General features: G+C 40.0%; 1 protein-coding gene across 1 annotated transcript in view; it reads left to right on the top strand.

The window, feature by feature from the left end:
- Positions 1 to 20,044, top strand: part of LOC108976314 — a 137,281-nt gene extending 117,237 nt beyond the window's left edge. The window contains exons 4-8 of the mRNA XM_018945339.1: positions 5,581 to 5,713; positions 5,873 to 6,196; positions 18,647 to 19,481; positions 19,521 to 19,705; positions 19,801 to 20,044. Of these exons, the coding sequence (XP_018800884.1) occupies positions 5,581 to 5,713; positions 5,873 to 6,196; positions 18,647 to 19,481; positions 19,521 to 19,705; positions 19,801 to 20,044 (1,721 nt within the window). The remainder of the gene's footprint in view (positions 1 to 5,580; positions 5,714 to 5,872; positions 6,197 to 18,646; positions 19,482 to 19,520; positions 19,706 to 19,800) is intronic.
- Positions 20,045 to 23,395: the final 3,351 nt, after the last annotated feature.

A 23,395-nucleotide genomic window follows, 5' to 3' on the forward strand; every position in this document is an offset into this window, starting at 1 on the left:
TAGAAAGACACAGTGCATTATCGTCCTAAAAAAATCCATGAGATTTCTCTTCTTAAAATGGCGAAGCACAATTCTCTACTGACCGTTTAACCCCGTGGAATGAATTCATAGTGAACCATACCACGGTTACTAAAGAAATCGATGAACATCGCCTTGATTTTTGCCGGCATTTCATGTGGTTTTTAGGTTTCGACTCATTTTAGAGCGTCACTCGCTAGAGTTTTCGACAGTTGCGATGTCATATTCATAAATACACCTCGTCTCGTCTCGTCAACAGTAATGCGCTTGTTGAATTTTGATCTCTCAGTTACATTCGTTGTCAAGCAATGCTTTTGCGACCTACTCAATGTGTTTTTTTCATAACTTCATACCAAAAACAATAACCAAAACGGTTTGAGTCGATTTTTAAGAGATGAGTAGAACCTTCAGTATTTCTCTGATGCCAATACGACGAGCTGCAAGTACTGTTTCTTTGACTTTTACGAAGTTATCGTTCTTAACAGAGTTGGATATACGACGCGCAAGTGAGGCAAGATTTTGATGATTTTACGACTTACAAAATTTAATGTTGTATCTATTCAGGAAAACACTTTCCTTCATTAAATACTACTCGAAGAGAACTTCCAACCCTTTCCGAAGTATAGCGGAGTAGTGAAAAGTCTGAAGTGCCAGAGCTGCACGAATTATATACTATTTCATTCTCCCCCTCAAGCACAGCTCTTCATTTTGATATTCGGCATCGGGTATAAGTTAGAGTACCTGTTCAAATTATTGCCGTTAGTGTTTCAGATATATAATGGTTAGTGACTGTTGATTATTTCAAGTGAGCGCTGCATAATCTAAACTTTGGAGACTTGAAGAAATATCGCAGCTTCAAAGATGCCTTGCCTTACTATCTATCTATTTCCTTGTAGTCAATTGTAAACATGAGTGCCATGCTTAGCAATCACTAGTCTGTCGCTGAAGAACTCAGCAACAACAAAATATATTAACTATGTCAATACTTGGCCACTTTCCTTATATTCACGAACTTCGGTAATTAGTACTGCGTAAAAACTATTTTAAGATTCTTCTATTTTGAAACGAACAATAAATCAAAAATATAATAAAGTCTCATTTAGAATTCATTAAAATTCAAATTGACTGCTTAAAATAAGTGCAGTTAACAAATTCTCCAACTTTTACCTTATAAGTACAAGTAAATTCGTAAACTCTTATCCCACTGAACAAATAAATTATACAAAAGTTTATTTTCGAACTTGTCAATTGTCGTGTATGCGGTCGCTTACTTCAAGGTCAACCAACTGATACCTTCTCCAAATAGAAATCGATATTCGTGTGAACGCACAGTACCTAGCATGTGTAGTTCCATAGTTACATATGTACAGTGGTGTGAGCGCTGTTGACAAGCAAAACCTTTTAAAATCCATTATTATTGCTTAATGGAAAATATATTCAAATATAATTCAAAGTTGCAGCTGAAGATATGCTCAAATGCATAAGTATGTATGGTATATATATAAGTATGCATATATATAGTATTGCCCTTGAAGCACAAGAATCTATTCGACTGGGAAGTGGGAGGCGACAAATACTCTTAAAAATTGCAGACACATTTTCCTGTCGAACAATGAATTTATTTGTAGTGCATTCTTATTCGTTTAGATATAAATTTATGATATTGAGGAGTAATCGATCGATGTAACCAAAATGGGCGGTTGCATATAGAAATATATTTCATCAATACAACGGCTTCTTTATTATTTTCATACAAAAGCAAGTCCTATAATCAGATATGAGAACGATGACCGAACACGGACACTGTTTTAGTAATATTTTCTTCAAATGGTCTGTAATAAACGGACAAGATTTCATAAAAAATTTCAAGAAAATTGTGTGCAATTTGTAGTTTCCACTTTTTTTGGTGCTTTCAGAAAGTTTTCCTTTTTTTAATAATATGTGAAATGGTCATAGTTTGCGGTGGCTTAACGGAAACTAATGAGATAATTGTCATTAATCACACTGCATTTACATATACACATATAAATATAGTTCTCCGTCTTTGCTCCGTTTTCCACAATTTTTTAATTAGCCAGATTCTTCCATGCAGATTTTTTTTTTTTTTTTGAATACATTCTAAATAAAGCGTGATGCTAAGTTGTCTATTTTATCAATCAACACCCTGCTTCATTGTTCGAAAGTCCTTGTGGAGAACTCACCTAGCACCACCAATCTTGCAGCTATTTTCCTAAACTCAAACCATAACTTTATGAAATCTAGAATTCGACAGCCTATGAGCATACATCTAAAAATTCCCATATAAACAAAATGACTCCAAAATATTAAGCTACAAAGCTCTATACTGAGGAAATCTGCATTGAGATAATTAAAAATTAAGTCCGTCAGAAATATGAAAAAAAACTCTAAAAAGTGGACTGTGAAGACATCTGGCAACTTTTGTCGAAAGGGAAAACTGTACAAATATAGAGTGTTACAATATTTCGTGAAATTAATAGAGAATACTCGATATTTATATTTCGTTGCAACAGTTTTTTTGGAGCGACAACTTGCATTGACCTTACCCATCACTCACTGCATTCCTAAAGCCTGCCTGTATAACAGGAAATTCTATTTCCTCCATAATCCGCACCAAAGCAGCATTGAAATGTCAATCTAGTTGCATATTACTAACTGATTGCCTGCTGGACTTGCTGGCTTAAATGTTAGACTGGCTTTAACGTAAGCTCTACACATATACTTTTTCGCTTACAACGGAACGTTGAATCCACTTTCTTTTTTGCTCAAAGCATGTAAGCCTAAATTGCTATGCTATATCGGTATCGCATAGCTATGCTCATACAAGTATTACATTCATATACATGTGATCCAGTTGGTTGGTTTCGTCCTAGACGCTTTTTTTGCTATAGAAGTTGCGAGAAGGATTGTGCGAAGTGCTTTAAGCTTTACGGCGTAGAGATAATCTGCGTGACATGCATGTAATTTGCTCGCCTTTCCGCAGTTTGGCTGCCTATTATATAAAAGGAGATGTGCAGTAGCCAAGAGTTTCGAGTCAACAAGGCAATAAATGTATTACAGGCGATAATGCTAAAGGAATCGTTGGCAGGTTTGTGGCTTCAATGGCAACGCTAACTTCCGCATTGATAACATTAGAAGCTGCTAAAGTGTAAACATGATATAAAAGCGCATGCACAGTGAGAAAATATGGAGATGTGAATAGCATATTTTTAAGCAAAACTCTGTGAGGTATTCGATCTCTCACTTTCCATTTTAGTGCAAAAAGGTATAGTAAAGAAAATTCTTGAACTAATGGATATATAATATTTAATCGATTGTTCTGTAAATAGATAGATAGTAAAGATTGACTGCCACTTACCCCCTCCCCTATATAACATATGGTCACCAAGGTTCAGCATATTGGACAATTCGAGGAGCCTGCTAAGCGCAAATGAGGTGATGTAATCCCTGTTCACATAAATGGAACCTAGGACCTTTATTGTATTTTGTATCCTTTCCGTAAATCCACTAATTCAAGTCAATTACATGAGATATACCTAATATCCTTGATCTCATCATAAACCGATGGTTACATGATTCGATTTATTAGTTGATTATTTGAGTTGAGTATGAGACTCGTGTCCCGTATGTCAACAATAGAGAGATCGGCAACGCCTTTGCTAAAAACTATTTCATTATAAATCCGAGCAAGACCGAACTGATTACCGGAGACGCATCATCAATGTGAGGAACGCGTCTTCGGTCTAATGACAGGGTTAATTATGTGCTTGTGACCAAGTCTTAGCTGTCTTCTCTGCTCACATTCTTTCGATTGAAGTGTGGGAGGGAATGATTCGCTGGAGGACAGGTGCGGTGAGTTTTTCTACGGATGAGTCAAACGTTGCTCTTAGGGTTGGTGGAGCAGTACACATACGGGAACTTTCCATTAGCTTTAGTTTTAAGCTTTCCGAACAGTAGCGGAGGTGGCTACCTCGCAGCCTCGAGATTATGATCTTTTATGATTAGATTGGTTTTCAGTACTTGGCCATAGCGGTACTGCAAGAAACTATAAGGCTTATGAACTTTCTTGGACAGGTACTCCAGTCTGAATAACTGCGGAAAGGGAAGGGGTAGGAGCTGCGTTGGCATCCTGTGGTTCACCCATGATAAGAGATCTAGGAAACTACTCGCTTTCAGCTACGTTCACCTTTCAGTTTTTGTAGGAATTCTAACTGGGCACTGTTCGTTCCGAATTAGTGCATTAAAGTGGAATATCTTAACAAACGCGAGCTGTAACAGCTGTTGGCAAGAAGATGAGATATCATCTCAACACTTCCTCCCGCTTTTGTCAGATCAAGTCAAAAACACCTCGGATCTCAAGTTGAGATAGCAGAAAAACAAATAAAACAACCGAGCAGATTTGAGCCAGGTGAAGGGCGGATTGTATCCAGAGAAAATTACGGTTTGATGCAGTTTATGGGTCGGCGTCGTCATTGGGCCGTACTTCTTCCGTGATGATCAACACCGGCACGTTACTGTGAGTGGGGATCGCTACCGCTCAACGATAACCGAATATTTTTGGACCGAATTGGATGAAATGAATTTGGACAATATGTGGTTCCAACAGGGCGGCATCACAAGCCACAATCGATTTATTGAAAACCAAGTTTGTCGAAAGTGTTATCTCACGAAATAACCCAGTCAATTAGCGGACTCGTACGTGCGATTTGACGCCGTTAGACTCTTTTTCCTGAGGGGCTATGTCAAGTTTATGATCTATGTCTGCAAGCCAGCGACAACTTCGTACGAGTATCGAACGTGAAATTGAGGCAGTATCGGATGATTTTTGCTTTACAACGGTCAATAATTGGGTTCAGCGTCTGAATAGCATCGAATGCAATTTCACAGGAATGAAAAATTTCCCAAACGGTTTCTGTTTCATTTAAAAAAAATACTTATCTAAATTTAACAGTTACTGAAATAATATTTATACTCGTATAATCAAAACTTGCTCACAGTGTACAAATTGCTTGCTGCCAGCTGTCCAGCGTGTAAATGTTTCACTATTATATAAAGTTATATAAGTCTACAGGTATGCAAGCAACGTGGCAGCTGTCAGTTCGCAGTTTAGTTGACGTGTCAAATCCACTTAAAGCTATTTTCAGCGCTGTGAGTTACTAAGCTAACGACTGCCAGTGACTACTTCGCAAGACACATGCCGGCATTCTATAGAAGTTAAAAGTTGACAGTAAACAAGCTCATCTCAGGCGACAACAATGCCTGGCTGCCAACGCCAACAATATTAGTAAAATATTTCTACGTTGGTGACTTGCCTCAAGTCAATTCACTTGGCTATTTGCCTTAAATGATGTCGACAATATTTAGTTTGTGGTCCGAGCGCCAAAAATATTTGAGTTCACTGTTTGGGATTTCTTATTTACTTTTTGGTTGGCCAAATCAAATATTGTTGCGTTTAAACTGCTGTGTTAGAAGATACGTTAAGGATATTGTGTAACCAAAATGTTTTTTTTTTTTATACTAAATTTCTCATGCTTTTATTTGCAGAACGCCGTCGCACATGGCGACGTTTCCTCAGACCGAGCTCGACCGCAGTGACACAATCGGCGCAATCGGCCAACTCCACCGACACCGAGTTGTCCACGCTGGACACACACGAACTGTGGCTAGCCGAATCAAAGTGAGTGCATGCATGTGCGTCCCATGGGACCAACTGCGTTTTCCTACACTATTTGATTAAAGTTTTCACAATTTTCATTTCATTATTGCTTTTTTCAACGTGCGCCTCTCTCTTTCTCTTCTCTTTTTTCCATTTATTCTAATTTCCGCGCTACATCAGCACTACGGAGCCGACAGCGACCACCATGACGGCGCTGCAGCAATTCGGTGCCGAAATGTTGAAGCTGTCGCGTGGCCTGGAATCAGTGGCTTCCTCTTCAACTACCTGCTCGCCAACCAAATCCGAATTTTCATCAACAAATCACTTCACCAGCTGTAGTCCGCAGCACTACTCGGCCAACAAGCAGTCCAATCAACAGCAGCAGCATGTGAGTGGGGAGCATTTACAAATACCCACAGCGGCGCTTGCGGCCGGCACGGCGAATAGTACGCTGCTGCTGCGCGGCACAAGTTTGCGTCGGAGCGCGCGCAGAGGACGTAAAAGGTAAGCAAATGTTGGTGGCATATTTGTTTTTGAATATTTGGGAAGGTTAAAAGCAAAGACGGCGCAAAATTTCAGCGGCGGCAATAAATAATCATAATGCAGGGTGTTTCTTTTTGGTTTGAATTGTTTACTGATCAAAACCTGAACTTTTGAAACTCTACAAAACGGAGAATATATCTGTAGATAATTTTCGTTGTATTGTTGCCTAATGGAAAAGATAATGGAAAATACTATCTCTACCGACCTGAAGCATAGGTTTCCTTGGAAGAAATTGTGTTGAAATTCGGGTTTGCGCCCCAGATATATTTTTCGTTTTACAGCTGTCTGGGAAATGATAATTGAAAAAATGATGGATCTAAAGCATGGGACTCCTAAGATATGATTTCTGTCGAAACTCAGCCTCATGTAGATTCTCAAATATATTCGTCGTTGCACAGTTAACTCGGAAAGAAAACTCTCTACGATCCTAAAACATATGATTTGTCTGCCTTCTATTAATAAAAATATACTTAAATATTTACTTTTTATTGTCATAAGGCCGCGAAACCCAAAGGTAGAAACCTTATAAAAGAACCATCGCATGCCATGCAACAGAAACATTGCCTCCAGAAATTGACTGTTTAGAAGGGGAGTTCCAAATATGCAATAACTCGATGGACATAAATTCTAGAAGCTCAATTTATTACTGTAACTAGAGAAAAGTTCTTCTAACCTAACCATCAGAGGACGCCATTCAAACAATATCGAACTACTCGAAACTGCTGTATTTCGAAGTTCTCGTCTCTCAGCAGCATTGTTTAAACGCTCATGTAAAATCTAATTAACCGAAGAGCTCATATATGTAGCCTTCAGATCGGATCGAGCGTTTAAGAGGGTTTTCTCGTCGAAGCTCAATTTTCAGACTCATCCACGATATACTTGTTCAAGATCCTGCTGGGCAAAGAGCGCATTAAATCTCTTACGGTCATTCTTCGGATCTTGAGTCAGCTCATGAACCGCTGATAGCGTAGCGCTAACCAAACTCCCGCAAAGCCCAGCTAACCAGCAGTAGAACAAACGTTAGAAAAGTGAGGACCAAACCGCTCCCATTTCAACTTATAGGAAGCTATGTTGCCTTCCCTTGTCAGTCAGTTGCATGCGGCTCCACTGTAGCCCATACTTGTTTTATCATAAAGCGACTCAATGCTATTATTAACGAGGTCAGGCATTGCTTAACCAGTACTTGGAACGCATAGTTACTAGGATCAAGGCTAGTAAAAGTATAAAATTAAAGCGTGCTCGGGTTTCCCAATGCTCAGACAGTTGTTTATTTAGAAACCCAGTTTCAGTGAGTCTGTTAGAAGCTTTCGTGGTTATGCAGCTTCCGTCAATATCATTGCTAAACCGAGCAAGCCTTATTGAAATCCCCTTTAGCAGTAATGTTAAATAAAAGTTGATTGCACAGTGAAGTTGAGGTGCCAAATAAAGTCTTCACCAAACTGTACTCAATGGACAGGCAGTGCTTATGTTACTCACAAGCAACACAAAATTGAAATTCTTACTTGCTCGCTATGCTGGACTCGAGGGTCAATGGCAAGCTGCTTGAAGTTCACGTTGAAGTTGCATGATATGAAGATACATGTACTGTTGGCTAGGCGAACAAGTTGGCGATTGCGCGCTCAAATTACGCACTTCAATGAATACGCATTTTCCATACGAAATCTAGGGGCATGAGGGTGTGTAATTTTTTTGTGTTGTGTTTGTTTGCGTTCACAAAATGAATGGAATGCCGCCGCCGCTGCCTGCTATCAGTTATATACATATGTATGCTGTTCAAAGCTTTTTTTTTTTGTGGACTTGAGGGACCATTGCTGTGACTAAGCATAGCCGCAAGCGGTGTTACAATTGGCTTACTTTAAATATGGTGATACAGTAAATCAAAGCATTCTTAGTAAAACTTAATTTGCTTAAACAGAAGTTATTGTAAGTTAGCTAAGTGATGTCTAATCTTTTATTAAGGTATTATTGGAAGAAACAAAATTGAAATATTTCGACTTTGTTGGTTTACTTCGAAAAGCACAGAAATTATAATTTTCTCATGATTTAAGCTTTCGAAAAAAAATCGATTTGAGCCAATACCAAACCGAGTATCCTACCGTGAGATGAATAACCTTAAAATTAAATTCCTAGTTTTATCTAAAAGCAGTCGCTGAAAAATCCATATTCTTAAGCCTTTCCACTTAAGTAAAATTCAAACGCATTTAAGTGCGCCTAATTGCACATCGAAAGATGAAAGAAGAGTTGCACAAACAAATTTTGTAAATCAAGAAAATGAAGTAAGAAGGCGCAACATCAACCAGCAACCACAACTAAAACCACTAAAGCCGAATCAAAGTAACTCGTTGCCCAAGAGTATGGCAACCTGCTTGATTACTTTTTTCTACACAAACACTTTCTCTTCTCATTGCTGAGATTAAAAGTAGAATAGTAACATGATTTCCTTCCCCCTGTGCCTATTTTGTTTGGTGTTTGTTATTTTGCTGACCTTTATGGCAGAGGATTTGGTTTGTTTGTCATGTCTGTTTGTGTTTGTTTTTCACAACTTGAATGTCGAAGTGGTTGCAAATAGTTGGATGGTTGATTTACTGGTTGGTGCCGCATAAGCAAATAACTAGGAAGTCTGACGTAAATAGTTCACAATGCAGTTGTAAAGATGAGACGGATATTTCTCGAAGGAAAGTGATTTACCATTTTGCTGGATATTTTTCCATTCTCCACTTTCAAAAGCATGTTTCGAAGTAATCCAACAGAAGGAGGAATTATTTTTAAACCGCCTCCAATTGACGAAGGCATATCCAGCCTCGAAAGCGGCCAAATCTGTTGATTGCATCCTGAACCAACTTTGTTTACAAGTACAAAATTACTTTGCCGAGTTCATTCTGGTCGTTTTTCGATGCAAAAACAAAAAATTCTTCATTGGTTATGTAGAGCGATTAGTGGTTAAGAGTTTCACCAGGCTTTCAACCTTCTGTTCATACCAAACACAGATCGTTGCGATCTTACCAATTCCATCAGTTTTTGCATTCGATGTTGTTGGTTGTCCGGGATTAACCCATGATTTTCTGCGTTTAGGATTATAAAAATAAATCCAATTTTTATTGCCAGTGACAGTTCGATGCAAAATTGATTTTATTTCATGTCTTTGTGGCAAAATTCCACAATTTTCCGAATTTAGAATTTTAAGATGGTTCTATACAGAGTTGTTATTTTTCTAGCGGCATAAAAAGCAAGTAAATTCTTATCACAACCATCTAATGAAAGGCCAAGAAATGCTACGATGCGGTCGAACCATAGATCGATGTTGCAAAGTTGCAAAGAGGTGGTTAGAGTCTTGCGGGAACTCACAGCACGCAGGACATATATTTGGTATTTGGGAGTCGATTTTGCAAAGATTTCGTTAGGTTAATCTATAGGGTAATAAGGCGCGCTTAGACCAGTTTTGCTCCTTTGCGATACAAGATGAAATTCAGTTGCTAGGTCCAAGAGAAATAGTCATCCTTCAGGATGCCTACGCTTGACGCGAGTTTTAACAGATTCTGTACCCTCACTGTTGATAGCTCCTCCAGTGTATCATACCGTGGGAAGTCCAGATGCTTACAGCGTAGTCTTGCCAATGTGAGACAAATGCACAAAAGATGCTTATTTGTTTCCTCGGTGTCCTGCTTTAGACATTTCCTGATGTCTTCTCGATCTGTCCGTCCCATCCTGCGAGCGTGTGCCGCCAACAGACGATGACCAGTTGGCATTCTCATCATGTTCCCACAGTTTCTTCGATCAAGCGCCAATAGGAATTTTGTGTACTGCCGATCTACCCTTTTGCACATGACTTTTGCAGTTTGCACCCAGGTAGCTCGTTCCATCGGGTTTAGAGTTACTATTCTTCTGTCAAGATGATCGTATAGACAATACATGGGTTTCCTAATTTTTTTCACGTTTTCTAATTTTGGCTATACACTATTCTTGGTAATCTGTTCCACTATTTAATTGTTCTCGATGCCTTTGCGGCCTGGCACCCAGCAGAAGTGAAGTTGGTTACTTCTCGCCGCACTTTGCACTGCTGTCCTCTTCCCAAGACACTGCTAGCTGATATGCTTTGATTGCTACGGTATAAGAAAAAAAGTTACACAAAGCTTACTCCAGATTCGTGAGGTAATCTGGGGATCTCTTGCTGCAATGGATGGTAGTTTGACTCCAAGGACGCAAGCAGTCAAAATTGTTGCGCTTGTAATATCGTCGATAAATTGAAAATGTCGTCGACGTAGTCAGGGAATGATATCTCAATGCGCCCAGGAGACGATTCCGCTCCAATCAGATTACAGCAAGTATGATATTTACGACAGCATAACTATTTATAGAGGAATGATTTGCGTTCACTAAAAGAAAGCATATAGGCCTCACTTCGATGAGCGACATCAAGAGGTAACCTGTTATTTAAAGGGAGTTCAGTGTTCCCACACAACTGGACCTTCTTCATCTGCGTTGCACTACATAGAGGCCATCATTCCAGTACTGCGTAATTATTGATCGACCGACTAATTTGATAGCAAACTTATATATGTACTTTTAATTCCGTTTCCACGATAGTCAAGTCTAAGTAATCCGAACGAACCCGATTTTACAACCGGCCAATGAATGTCAATTCGGCATCATTTCTCGAAATTGCTTAAAGAAAGTTTTTCGCCACTGCAACCAAAACTCTCATCTAAGTTTCTGATTCCCATTCGCGAAAAACGAGCACGAACACAATTTCATTTCTCTGATTTCCAAATGTATTTTTCATAGAATTCATATTGTAACAAATATAAAGAATTGTGTGTCTAAAGAGCTCTCAACTTGTTCTAAATATATTTACCGTCGTGTATAAGTTCACAGACATCTTAAAATATTTGTTATATTTTGTACGTTTTCTTGTGGAAATAAATGTTATATAAAAGCGTTCAAAGCCAAGGTTATGTAGCTTCAATAATAGGTATATATATGGCTGAAGCACGTGACTTGCGCGCACGAAGTAAGCGTTTGCAATTTGTTGAAAATATGATATTTATGCTGCAAGGTGGCTGAGAGGCAATTAGCACTACATTATCACGCGCTCTTTGGAATAGATAATTGTGAATGGAGTTGGCAGTTTTGATATAAAAATATTGAAATGGAATCAAGTGGCAAAAACTAGTAAGACTTGGTTCATAATTTTAAAATTCTTCATTTATTCTGCAAAATTTATGTCGTTCCTATCAAGGTAGACTCCCTTGGTACCAATACACTTGTAACAACGTTTTTCCAATTCTCGAAACAGTTCCGGAATAGACTTCAATGCGCGTAGCGAATCACGTTCAATGTCTGCAGTTGAATGAAAACGGTTTCTCCGGAGCGTTCGTTTGAGTTTGCTGAGTAGCCAGAAGGTACGTGGAGCAAAATCAGACGAACACCGCAGTCTTGGCACGATATCGGTTGAAAATTTGGCGAAAAACTCACGAAGAATCAATGCAGTACGGTGCATTATCGTGTCCAAAAACCCAAAGTTCTCGGCTCCTAATTCCGGCCTCTTTTTACGAATAGATTCGCGCAAACGACGCATAGCATTCAAATAGAATTCCATTTTTGCAGATTGATCAGTCGGAAGAAATTCAGAATGCATCACACTTCGATAATCGAAGAAAACTGTCAACATATCCTTGATTTTTAACTGATTTGACGTGATTTCATCGGCTTCTGCTTTGCCACGATATTCGGCCGATTGATAACCTATTTCCGAGACAGATATTTGTTTATCCTAGATTAGAAGCTTTCATGGATGCCTAAGAATGAGGAAGGAGCAATAAATTGATGGCCTTGTAGTGCCGCAGAGGAAACATTTTCAATAGTCCCTTGGATCCACAACAATGTAGTTAATTCAACTATACAGGGTTTGTCCGGAAAGTAATAGGACAAATTTTCTTTCGACGTGACTGTACTTCGCAGTGTGCACGCACCGACTGGATTCGGTAGAGGACGTTTTTAGCTAACGAACGAGCGGCTGGTCAGTTGCCTCCGAGCACCTGGGATGTGACGTATTTCTGTGAGTAGTGCAAGCGAAATGCAATATTCGTTAGAGCAGAGCAACGTGGTTAAATTCTGTCTGAAAGTCAGTAAATCTGCGACAGAAACGTTTGATATGATCGGGAAGAGGTCGCTGATGAAGACCGGAAGAATGAGCAAATCCTAAGTGAAAACGATGCTCATTGTCTTTTTGGGCATAAAAGGCATCATCCACCATGTGTTTGTTGCTCCTGGATAAACCGTCAAAACCAAGTTCGACGTGGAAGTTCTCAAGAAACTCAAACGAATGGTAAATCGGGTCTGACAAGACATCGCAACCGAATGGAAGTAGCACCACGACAACGTCCTGATTCACACCGCCTTTCTTCCGAACAGCTACCTTAACAAGGCGGACATCCCAAAGCTTCTGCAGCCGTCCTACAGCCCAGACATGGCCCCTGGACTTTTTTTTGTTTTTTTTTTTTTTTTGCTTGTAAAGGCCGCTGAATGAGAAGCAGTTTGAGACGACAGAGGAGATTTTTTTAATCCGATTCAGTCTTATTTCTTTCCGCATAAGCCCTGTATACTTAAGTGAATAAATTCTTTTACAATACCAACGAACTTTGATTGCTATTTTGTATCCCGTCTTATAATATTTGCTTTGCAATCCCTTATAAATAATTGAGTTATTCAATATTTTTCACATCCTGCCTTTTTCCTTTGCTTTTACTCGATTATTATTTTTAAATCGCACTTTATTTTTATGATTATTGTTATTGCTGCTTAATGCACTAAGACATCTGCACACTTCACTTAACGCCTTTTTTTATTTATTTATTTTTTCTATTTTTCTAGTTCCATTCTTAGCTTTTCTACTTCTTCGCAGCACTGACCGTTGAACATTATTTCTTATTTGATGTGATGTTTTAGACATCACGTCTAAGTATTTTCATTTCCTTTTCGCTTTCGCTGTCATTGTCGTTTGCTTAAAGCTTTAAACGCTTGGCTTTCCTTTGCCGGTGGCAGCGCACGTCTATCGATTTATTGCGCTTCGCTGCTGATCGAATTTGTTGTCTTACCAGCTAAGCGTTTTCGGCAAAATGTACAATCGGGAAGTTATGACTGTCAATGGAGACTTTGAAGGCAAGCTGTGAATGCACTAACTCTCTGCTTGATGGTTGGAACTATTTCAATTGTTTGTTATTCAGCAGCAGACCCATTCACCATGTTCCGTGTTTTTTTTTTTTTTTTTTTTTTGTTTCTTATTCGACACAGTTATAACTGACAGTTCAATTGCTTCGTTCTGCCGTTTTCTTAGCAACATATGACTAGCAAACGTTTTCGCAATAGTGAGCTTTCTAAAACCATTTAAATTATACAGATATAGCAAATAGGTCAAATTTAAAGTACATGGTTCTTCAGGTTGTCGCAGAAGCTTTTACTTGATGATGTCGAGAGAAACAGTAACTGTTAAATAAAAGCCTTTGCTTCTTTACCTAGTTTTACCGTGGTATAAATACTTAGATACGGTTCAAGATGTGGACGCCCAAAAGAGGTTTTTATCGAGCAAAGCATCAAAAGAGTTCAAAAATAAATTCGAAAGACCGCAAAGTGAAGTTCTTCGAGGAAACAGACGCTCTAAAGATATCAACTGAACGTGTGCCTCATGTAATTCACAAATATTTGGGAATGAGTAAGCTCAGTGCAAAGTGGGTGCCGCATTAGCTTACTTTTGACCAAAAACAACGCCAAGTCGATGATTCGGAGCAGAGTTTGGAGATACTCAAGCGTAATAAACTCGAGTTTTGCGTCGCTATGTGACAATGGCTGAAACATAGCTACATCATTTCAATCCGAAGACCAATCGACAGTCATTCGATGGCAGATTGAAGGCCAAAAACCTAATTGGATCATATCAGAGTGACCTCAGGCCTGGAAATCAACGACTGACCAGATTATCACTATTCGCCAGTTCTGGAAATAGACGCGTGAAAAGAGAATCGACTACACCACGTCTTCGTCGATTTCAAAGCTGCTTTTGACAGCACGAAAACAAGCTGACTTTATGACGCTATGTAGGGATTTGGTAGGAAGAACACTTTCGAGCCATTCCATACCAAATGAGGTTTCAGACAAGGCAACTCACTATCGTCCGACGTCTTCATCATATTGCTGGACAAAATAATTCAAGCTGCACAGCCGAATAGCGAAGATACAATTTTCTACAAGAGTGAACAACTGCTGGCGTATGCCGATGTTATTGATATCATTGGCCTTAACAACCGCACCATTAGTTCTGCTTCCTCTACAGTGGATAAGGCAGCAAAGCAAATGGGTTTGTTAGTGAATGAAGGCAAGACGAAATATCACCTGTCATCGAACAAACAGTATTTGCAATCGCGACTAGGCTCTCACGTCGCTGTTGACAGTCATAAGTTCGAAGTCATAGATAATTTCGTATATCTTGGAACCAACATTAAGACTAACAACAATGACAGCCAAGAAATCTAACGTAGAATAACTTTTGCCAACAGGTGCTATTTCGGAATGTGTAGGCAATTAAAAAATAAAGTCCACTCTTGACGAACAAAAACCAAAGTCACTCATTATTCCCGTTTTGCCAGGTGTTGCAGAGACATGGAGGATGACAACATCTGATGAGTCGACGTTACGAGTTTTCGAGATAAAGGTGTCTGCGAAAGATTTATGATAATTTGCAACAGTGATTACCGTATTCGGTAGAACAAGGAGCTGTACGAGAAATACGACGACATAGGCATAGTTCAGCGAATTAAGAGACTATGCCCTGTCGTCCGCTTGGATGAAAACAATCCAGCTCTGAGAGTATCTTCCGCAGTATCGAAGGAAAGGAAGAGAAAGACCTACACGCCGATGGAAAGACCAATTGAAGAAAAACCTGGCCACAATTGGAATCTACAACTGACGCCAAACAGTGATAAGGAAGGACGACTTTCGCTACGCTCTTTTGACTAAATGATTTGCATTGCAAAGAATTCTTACTTCTTTTGGTGTAAATGTTCTAAAATCGTATGTCCATATAATCCGAATGCGCCAAGTAATAACGACAGGAGAAATAATGGAATTAAAGCGTCTACTTCAATGCTGGAAGAAAACAAATATGAAAGAATGACTGTGTGCATGTAAATATATATTTGCAAATATACAGTTATACAAAGGCATATACAGGTGTGCGTGCAGCATAATTCATTTTCTCAGAGCGTATGAAGGCTGACATTTTTAGAAAGTCACTAAATTCATTCAGGTACCATTATGCATTCACTCACTTGCCTTCCGCATTATGGAGCTTACAGCTTTCGCATGGCCACTTTTATTGCTTCGCTGTAGCAGCAGCGCGCTTATGAAATATTATTTGAAAAGCGCAAGAAAATGTGCGTTTTTTCGTTTCTCCTCTGCCGCTGCTGCACGTTTTATTCCTTAGCTGAAATGTGTGACGGCCACATTGCACGTGCCACAAGCTGCTGCCGTTGCAGGTACATTCGCATTAATATTGCAACGTGAAAATAAAGTTATATACATAAATATATATATATATATAAATATATAAGTGTATATACGGGAGTGTTTGTATATATAATATGTGTGTTTATATATACGTATGTGTGTGTGATCGCCTTCTTAAGCTGTGCGTTGAGCGTGCTTCTCAACGAAAAGCACAAAATATTAAATGAAAATGTAGAAAGCAGTTTTATGCTGCACCGCGCCAAGCAGAAAAAAATCTCCAACAACAATAATAAAAAAAAAACTTCAACGCCTTAGCTAAACTGAAGTCCTGGAAGCGGCGCTGCGCTTGTGGCACTTATAACTGCTTAGCGGCGCCACTCATATTAAGCTTGTCAAACAAATAACGAAAAAAAAAGAAAAAACACCAACACCACAAATTTATTCTCGAACAAATCTGCTGTGCAGATATTTGAAGAGATTTTTTCTTCTATCTTCATTTTAACGCTACATTCTCGCATTCTACTTCTCACGTAAGCTGATGAAATCTTCAACAATTAAATATGTTTCCTATTCTGTCCTTGGCGACGTTGCTAATTGACATTTACGCTAAGTATGTCCGCGTGGACACAAAGCTCTCAAAGTAACTGCGAGCAAAAAACGTTAAAAAGAACGAAGTCATGGCATAGGTGCGTGAGTCTAAAATTGTTTCAATAATGTGGCAATTAGAAGAAGCACAAAATTCTTGAAATGAAAAAAGCACTAGGAAATCTTAAAGGGCCAAAATCTTTCGTAGAAGAAAGTCATCTACAATAGTATTATTCAATGTATTGCGAATCTGAAGTTTTAACATTTTGTCATCTTTATTGTTCTTTGTGAATTGTTTACCAAGAATAAATTAAGCAAACTTTAGATACTCTGTCCTTTGTGAGCTGGGCAGAACAAGGTCGCTGTCTTTCAAACTGTTTTTAGCGGGTTTTGAAAATGAAACCAAGTTCCCGTGTTTTGTAGCAAATTTCGATCGATTCTCGAAAATTGCTTGCTTCAATGGGATGACCTCAGAATACAACACGGTCTTCTGATCCCACTAAATAGAGAACATTACCTTGCTGTCATAGATATTTCTCTTTGCCATTGATGTGGCTGGTTGGGCAGGTTTCAGCTATGACATCTTTGAGAATTTAGGGCTGGTTTTAATGGAACCATTTTAATTTGACAGTCAAATTCCAGCGAAAATCAATTCAAACAACATTTTTGACATGTAAAGTTATATTTCAACGTCTCTTGCCTTCCATTCAAACGGCTACCACCTTTCTTGCTGTTGTCCGGCTGCTTTTTTGAAATGGTTGCTTGAGTTATTCCAAAAAAATTTTGCGAGCTTTTCTTGTCTTTACAACAATCTTCAACTAGTAGTGCTTTCAACTTCTATTTTTCAAAGATTTTGGGCCATCCAGGATGTTCTTCGTCTTCCAATCCAAAATCACCGCCTTTAAATCATGCTTACTTACTAAATACTTTTGGTACGTTCGCTCAGCTAGAGCTTGTTTATCATACTCCACGCTAAAGAAAATTATTGGGAATCATGTCCCAGCACATGAAAGAGTTAAGTGGTACAACACCATTGGCCCATTACAGTATTACTAAAAGTTCGAGCCTGAAGAGCAAGGCTAAATGAAATGATTGCACCCTCGAGACTCTATTTATGGATAGTACGATCATGTGGTACACTGACGACTCGAAAACGTCGGAACAAATCGGTGCAAGAGTCGCGAAACCACGCACCAAACTCTCCATACCCATGCACGTTTTCTAAGAATTTTTCAGGCAGAAGGCTTTGCCATAAGTCAGTGCATAGAGATAAACCTCCAACGCAATTATCGCAACGAACATATAACCATACTTAGCTATAGTCAAATAACTACTGGTGCAGGAATGTGGAGAACGGCTTAATAGCCTAGCGGGACGTAGGGACGTAACCAAGTGCACCATATCTGGGTGTCTGGTTACATAGGCATAGCCGGGAATGAACTGGCTGATGAGTTCGCCAGCTCCGCAATATCCACTAACATGGTAGGACTTGAACACTTCGCTGGGGCGATTCCCTATACCATAAAGGAGCTGATCCGCAAGGAAAAAGGATTAGGCAGAAAGAAGCGTTGGCAAAAGCTAAATGGTATGCGGCATGCCAAGTTGCTAATAGAGGGGTACAACCTCAATAAGTTGAAATATGCAATCAACATCCCTAGAGATAAACTCAGACTGCAGGTCGCATTTTACACTGGCTATTCCAAGCTGAAGAGGCGCTTACACAACATTGACCTAGCTTCCTGCGTAAATTGCCGGTTCTGCAACAGAGGGCCTGAAACACCAGAATACCTGCTAATTGACTGCACTGCAGTCTGCAGACGCGGTTTTAAGGCCCTTGGATGCATGATTCCTTGGATGTTTAGGAGATGGCACAATTGACCTAAATTAGCGGTGCATTCCCCGTTTATCAAACAATCAGTTCGTATTGAGAAAATAACTTCGACGTAAATATTTTACCCAACCTTTCACTTCCACCGGTAGGTGGTTTTTAGGTCCCAAATACAGCGCACACCATCTGGAGGTGGATGTTTCGCCCTCTCACTTTAGCTCGACTTCAAGCGGATGTATTTTGGCTACACAGAAGATCATAGGTCTGAGATCGGAAATGGTGAGCTGCTTGAGCAGCCAAATGTAGAAGAATCATCCCCAGTGAATGGCGCTCAGAGAACTTTCCTCACTTGTTGGAACTTCTACACATATCTCCATCTTCAAAGTTTACTTTTATTAAACCACAAATTTTCGTTAAAGAGATATTTCTTTTTTGTAGAGCTGTGTAATTTTCTGGCTTTATTAAAAACATATAATAACGAACATTTTTTACCTTTCCAGATCGCTTTCGCCGTCTTGCAAACCGCAACAAATGACTTCTAAAAATCGGCGCCGCTATTCCACAGCCACGCAGGGGGCACGCGAAGTGCGCGCCGATACGCCACCACCACAGCGACGCAATCGTTTCAACAGTTTGCCGAAAAATGCGCTGCTCTTCCTTTCTCGCCAATCCAGTCAAGCGACAAGCAGCACAGACGTCAATGGCACACCCGCGAAAGGACATTCCGACACGGAGTTGGAGCAAAACGGCAAAGCGCAATGTCAGCGCAGCAACGATAAACAAGCAGAGCTGCCACCTATCTGCACATGTCGTTACTTTGGCGATCGACCGCTGCAGAATTGTGTCAAACCGACCGAGGTGAAAATTATACCCACCACATTCAAGGTGACCAATGTAATGGAAATTGAAAATTTACTAAATCCACCGGAAGAAGAATTGACTAGCATATTGGTTACTAGCAATAGCAGTGGTAACGGCAACGCTGTTACACATCTGAGTCCCAACACAGCGGAACGCATGAACAACAAACACAGTGCTAGTTCACTAACTGTACACTCCAGTGATGGCAGCACGCCGAGTAGTTACTTGAGTGTCGCAGCTCAGCCGGGTACACCGTGCCCCGGCCGGCGTAAACTCAGTATTTCGAAAACTGCATCGGTTATCACYTGGGATGCGAGTCGTCATCGCAGACGCGGTTCTAGCTTCGGCAGTGCACGCACAACGCTGCTGGTGACACCAACCAAAACCGGCACGGTACTCACGAGCTCCTCCTCAGCAACACCGCTACGCCGTTCCGCCACGCTACGCAGTCACAACAACATGAATTATCTACAAGTTTCAACGGCCTGTGATGGTACAGTGAATGTCGTCGAGGCGGGCCGATTGCGTACAAAATCCAGCACACCACATTCTTCACCATGCCTACTGCAACGCAACCAAACCGTACGCTCACATCATTCACGTAACTCTAGCGTGATTTCACGCAACTCCTCAAGACACGGCCGTATTATTAAACTCGAACAGAAGGCGACCAAAGTGCTGGGTGTGGTATTCTTCACGTTCGTCATACTTTGGTCACCATTCTTTGTGCTCAATTTGCTGCCGACAATATGCGGCTGTCTCTTATACACATCTAGATGTGTATAAGAGACAGGTGCTTCACGTTCGTCATACTTTGGTCACCATTCTTTGTGCTCAATTTGCTGCCGACAATATGCGGTGATTGTGAGAATCGTATAGCGCACTGGGTCTTCGATGTAGTCACCTGGCTGGGCTATGCCTCGTCCATGGTGAATCCCATCTTCTACACCACCTTCAACGAGGTGTTTCGTAAGGCCTTCAAGAAGGTGCTCACTTGCCAATACTCGACTACGACCAATTGGAATCCGAGCATGTAGCAGCAACTGGAAATTACGAAAACGAAAGTCAAGCAACARGCGTCGGATACGAGCTCATCCGGTCTGTTGGCGATTATTAAACGTCGCAGCTCGTCAAGTCGCAGCGGTAGCCGCAGTAGATAGATAAGGGAGTTTGGCACAGACTGTGTACAGCTTTGAATGGGTGTGTGTGAGGTAGTGTGTATGTGTGTATATAACTGAGTGTGTGCTGATTGTAGTCAAGTAAATAGATTAATATTTAATGTAAGTAAGTAACACCGTGAACTAAGCTCTTAGCTAATTTATAGTGTATAAGTAAAATTGGTAWTTATGTATGTGCGTATGTATTTGTAGTATGTGTGTGGTTAGCAGCAGAAGTTTTAAGAAGCCTCACAATTTATAACATGCATTCACATAAGCTTTCGAGATAGTGTGTAAATAGCTGGTGGCATGTAGATATCGGTATATTAGGGTGGTTCTTATTCATATACGGTATATAAAGAAGCTTTATACACTATATTCTCTAAACCTTCACCTCTGCAAGGCAGTCGAAGGCCTCACGTAGAAATTTAATAAGGTTTCGCCATGAAAAGTCTGTCATTTCACTTTTTCGGCTTGAACCACCTCAAATAGAGCGCATACCACAGAGCTACTATGGGTAATGTGCATAGTGGACAGTCAAGACGGTTTCTATATATGGTTAGGATCATCACCGGGCATCTACCTGTGTGATCTCATCTTCAGGAACTTGGTAAAATGGAATCAGCGATATAAGGAGCAACGTCCGATGTGTTTAACATGGGTACCTGCCGACGACAGACTTACCCCACGGCGCTCAAGAGCACAGTGGATCAAATCAAGGCATTGACCAGCACCCTCTGGTATTTTCAGTACCAATTGGCGGCGTGGAATAGACACACTAATCACTTTGGAAGGATTCGAAACCCATCTAAAACCTTTGCCGTATTTTGGGTCCGGCACCCGAATGCACTGAAACTCCACATTCATCTGACAAAGTGTCTGTTCTTCCCAGCCAGACCACTGGGCAGTTTGAAGCGAACTCCAAGGTCTTCTGCTCCTTTGTGGTACCAGAACTAAGTCTCCGCTAACCATAAGTTCCAGCTAAACGCCTTCGTCGTTTAAACTACTCATGCGGAAACAACCCTAACTGTTCGTAATTTTGGTTAGTGGGGATCACACCGCTAACATCTAAACGTCCATCAGTCCAGCTAATTCCCACTTAGATCTTTAATGTCCGTGTACATCTGGCATTCTGCAATTATATGCAAACTCTACCCTCATGTACATATAAGGCGAATAGACCAAAGATGATAAAGGGTACGAAAATAACCTTTGCGACTGCCCAGCATTCAGCCGCTTGACGTGAGATATCTTCCACGGCTCGCAATGTCATTAGACGCAATATAGTTCGACGTATTGTGTGCTAGTGATGACTTAGGGACTTCTACTTGCAATCAGACATTTTTACAACCTCTTATTTTCAAACAATGAACTCTGTCTTCAACCGTGACCGAAATTCATATAAGTTATCTTAACAGAAATGAAAAGATGAAGCTGAAAGATATTCCCATTCTAATTCCGTAAATGCCACTCTAATTCATATACAACTATACCACATATCTATAAATCCACACAAAGTTAAGTTCACTGCTGTACCTCAATACACATGGTACAACCTCTCCGTCATTCATCAATCCATCACTTTGAATTCGTGCGCGTATTCGTCTGAGACAGCGGTTTCACCGCCTGCTGTACAAATATCCTGCTAAGCTCATCGGCTATGTGGGTTGCATGCAAGTTGGTCGTCTTTATACCTTCAATTAATTTCACTTCATTTGCTTATGAAAACGAGTGGGAATTTAACTTGCATCAACAAACACACACACACATGCATACACGAGTACAGTCCGTTAGTTTGCTTAGGACTGAGGATATTGAATAATGGATTCGGGTCACATGATATTGAGCTGTGAAGTTGATGGAGTACCAACTAAGTTGTCTCCTTGCATACAAAAGTGTGGAGATATTCGTGAAGTGTAGTAGGCAACTAGACGACGTTGGATTATTTCGGAATTTGAGTAAGACGTTAAGCTATTTGAGCGCATACAAGACTAAACTAATCACGTAGCTTGCAAAATGCGACGCGTGTGTATAGAGTGGGTTGAAACATATAATGGCCTTACGTAAGGGTCAAGTTGAAGTCAGGAGAAAAATATGTGCGTTGCGTTGAAATTCTCTAAGACTTGAAAAAAGTTTCTCTGCTGGCTCTTTCTCTTCCTACAGTTTTTATTTGTTATCCGTTAAAACTTTCACCATATCAACCGTGCCTCAAAACAGGTAATTGTTGTCTCAGTTGCTTATTTCTTGAAGAGTACACTTGAGATTCCACTCACGTAGTTTAGTTATTGTATAAATACCTTTCTCGTAATTGGTGTCTCAACTGCTTATATCTTCAAGAATGAACTCGAAATTCCACTCACGGTGTCTAGTTACTGCTTGATAATCTTCCTTTGTCTCTTCGTCTCTTTTTGTTTTATATTTGCTCTTCACCGGATAAAGTTTTTCCGAACAATTCTTTCTACCGTTATAAAATTCTCATCAAGCTCTTATAAGATAATTTATTAGTAGATCAATGAAAGACAGTGCAAAGGCCTTCAATTCCAACTTCTGGAAAAACATAATTTATTCTCTGTACTCCTACTAAGAACGATTACTTTTAAGCTTCTCTCTCTCTCTCTCTCGCTCTCTCTCTCTCTCTCTCTCTCGCTGTCTGTGTGTTTGCTCTACATTTTCTTCTTCAGAGGATGAATGACAGCTTCCTTACAGTTCTTTCCAGCGTCGTGAAATTTTCACCAAGCCTTGTAAAACAATTTCTTAGGAGATCAATGAAAGAGGGTGTAAGTACTTTCTATTTCTCCGATACTTAGTCCACGAAGAAAAGCATAAAGTATAAAAGATACCTAAATTCCAGTTTTTGATAAAACCAATTTGTTCGGGCGCATTCAATTATTTTCGAATTTCCTGCCCTGAGCGTGTTTATAACCCAACCAGCGTATATTAAGTTTGCCAAAAAGTTTATAATACCCAGTAGAAAACGTCGGAGACCCTACAAAATAAAAGGTCAATATCCGGCCTATCATAGTAAAACACAATTCAATTTTTTCTGTTCCACATAGTACCCGTCGAGACAAATACACTGATTAGAGCGACCCTTCAACGTTGGCCTCGGTTTTAACGATCACCTCTTTATTCGTTGAACATTTCTTCAGAGTGATTTTTTTTTTTTTTTTTTTTTTTTTTTTTTTTTTTTTTTTTTTAATAGTCGCTGGTGGCCATAACCTTACCAGCCGA

The sequence above is a fragment of the Bactrocera latifrons genome, unplaced genomic scaffold (genome assembly GCF_001853355.1).
Source record: "Bactrocera latifrons isolate USDA-ARS-PBARC rearing strain unplaced genomic scaffold, ASM185335v1 scaffold_75, whole genome shotgun sequence".
NCBI lineage: Eukaryota > Metazoa > Arthropoda > Insecta > Diptera > Tephritidae > Bactrocera > Bactrocera latifrons.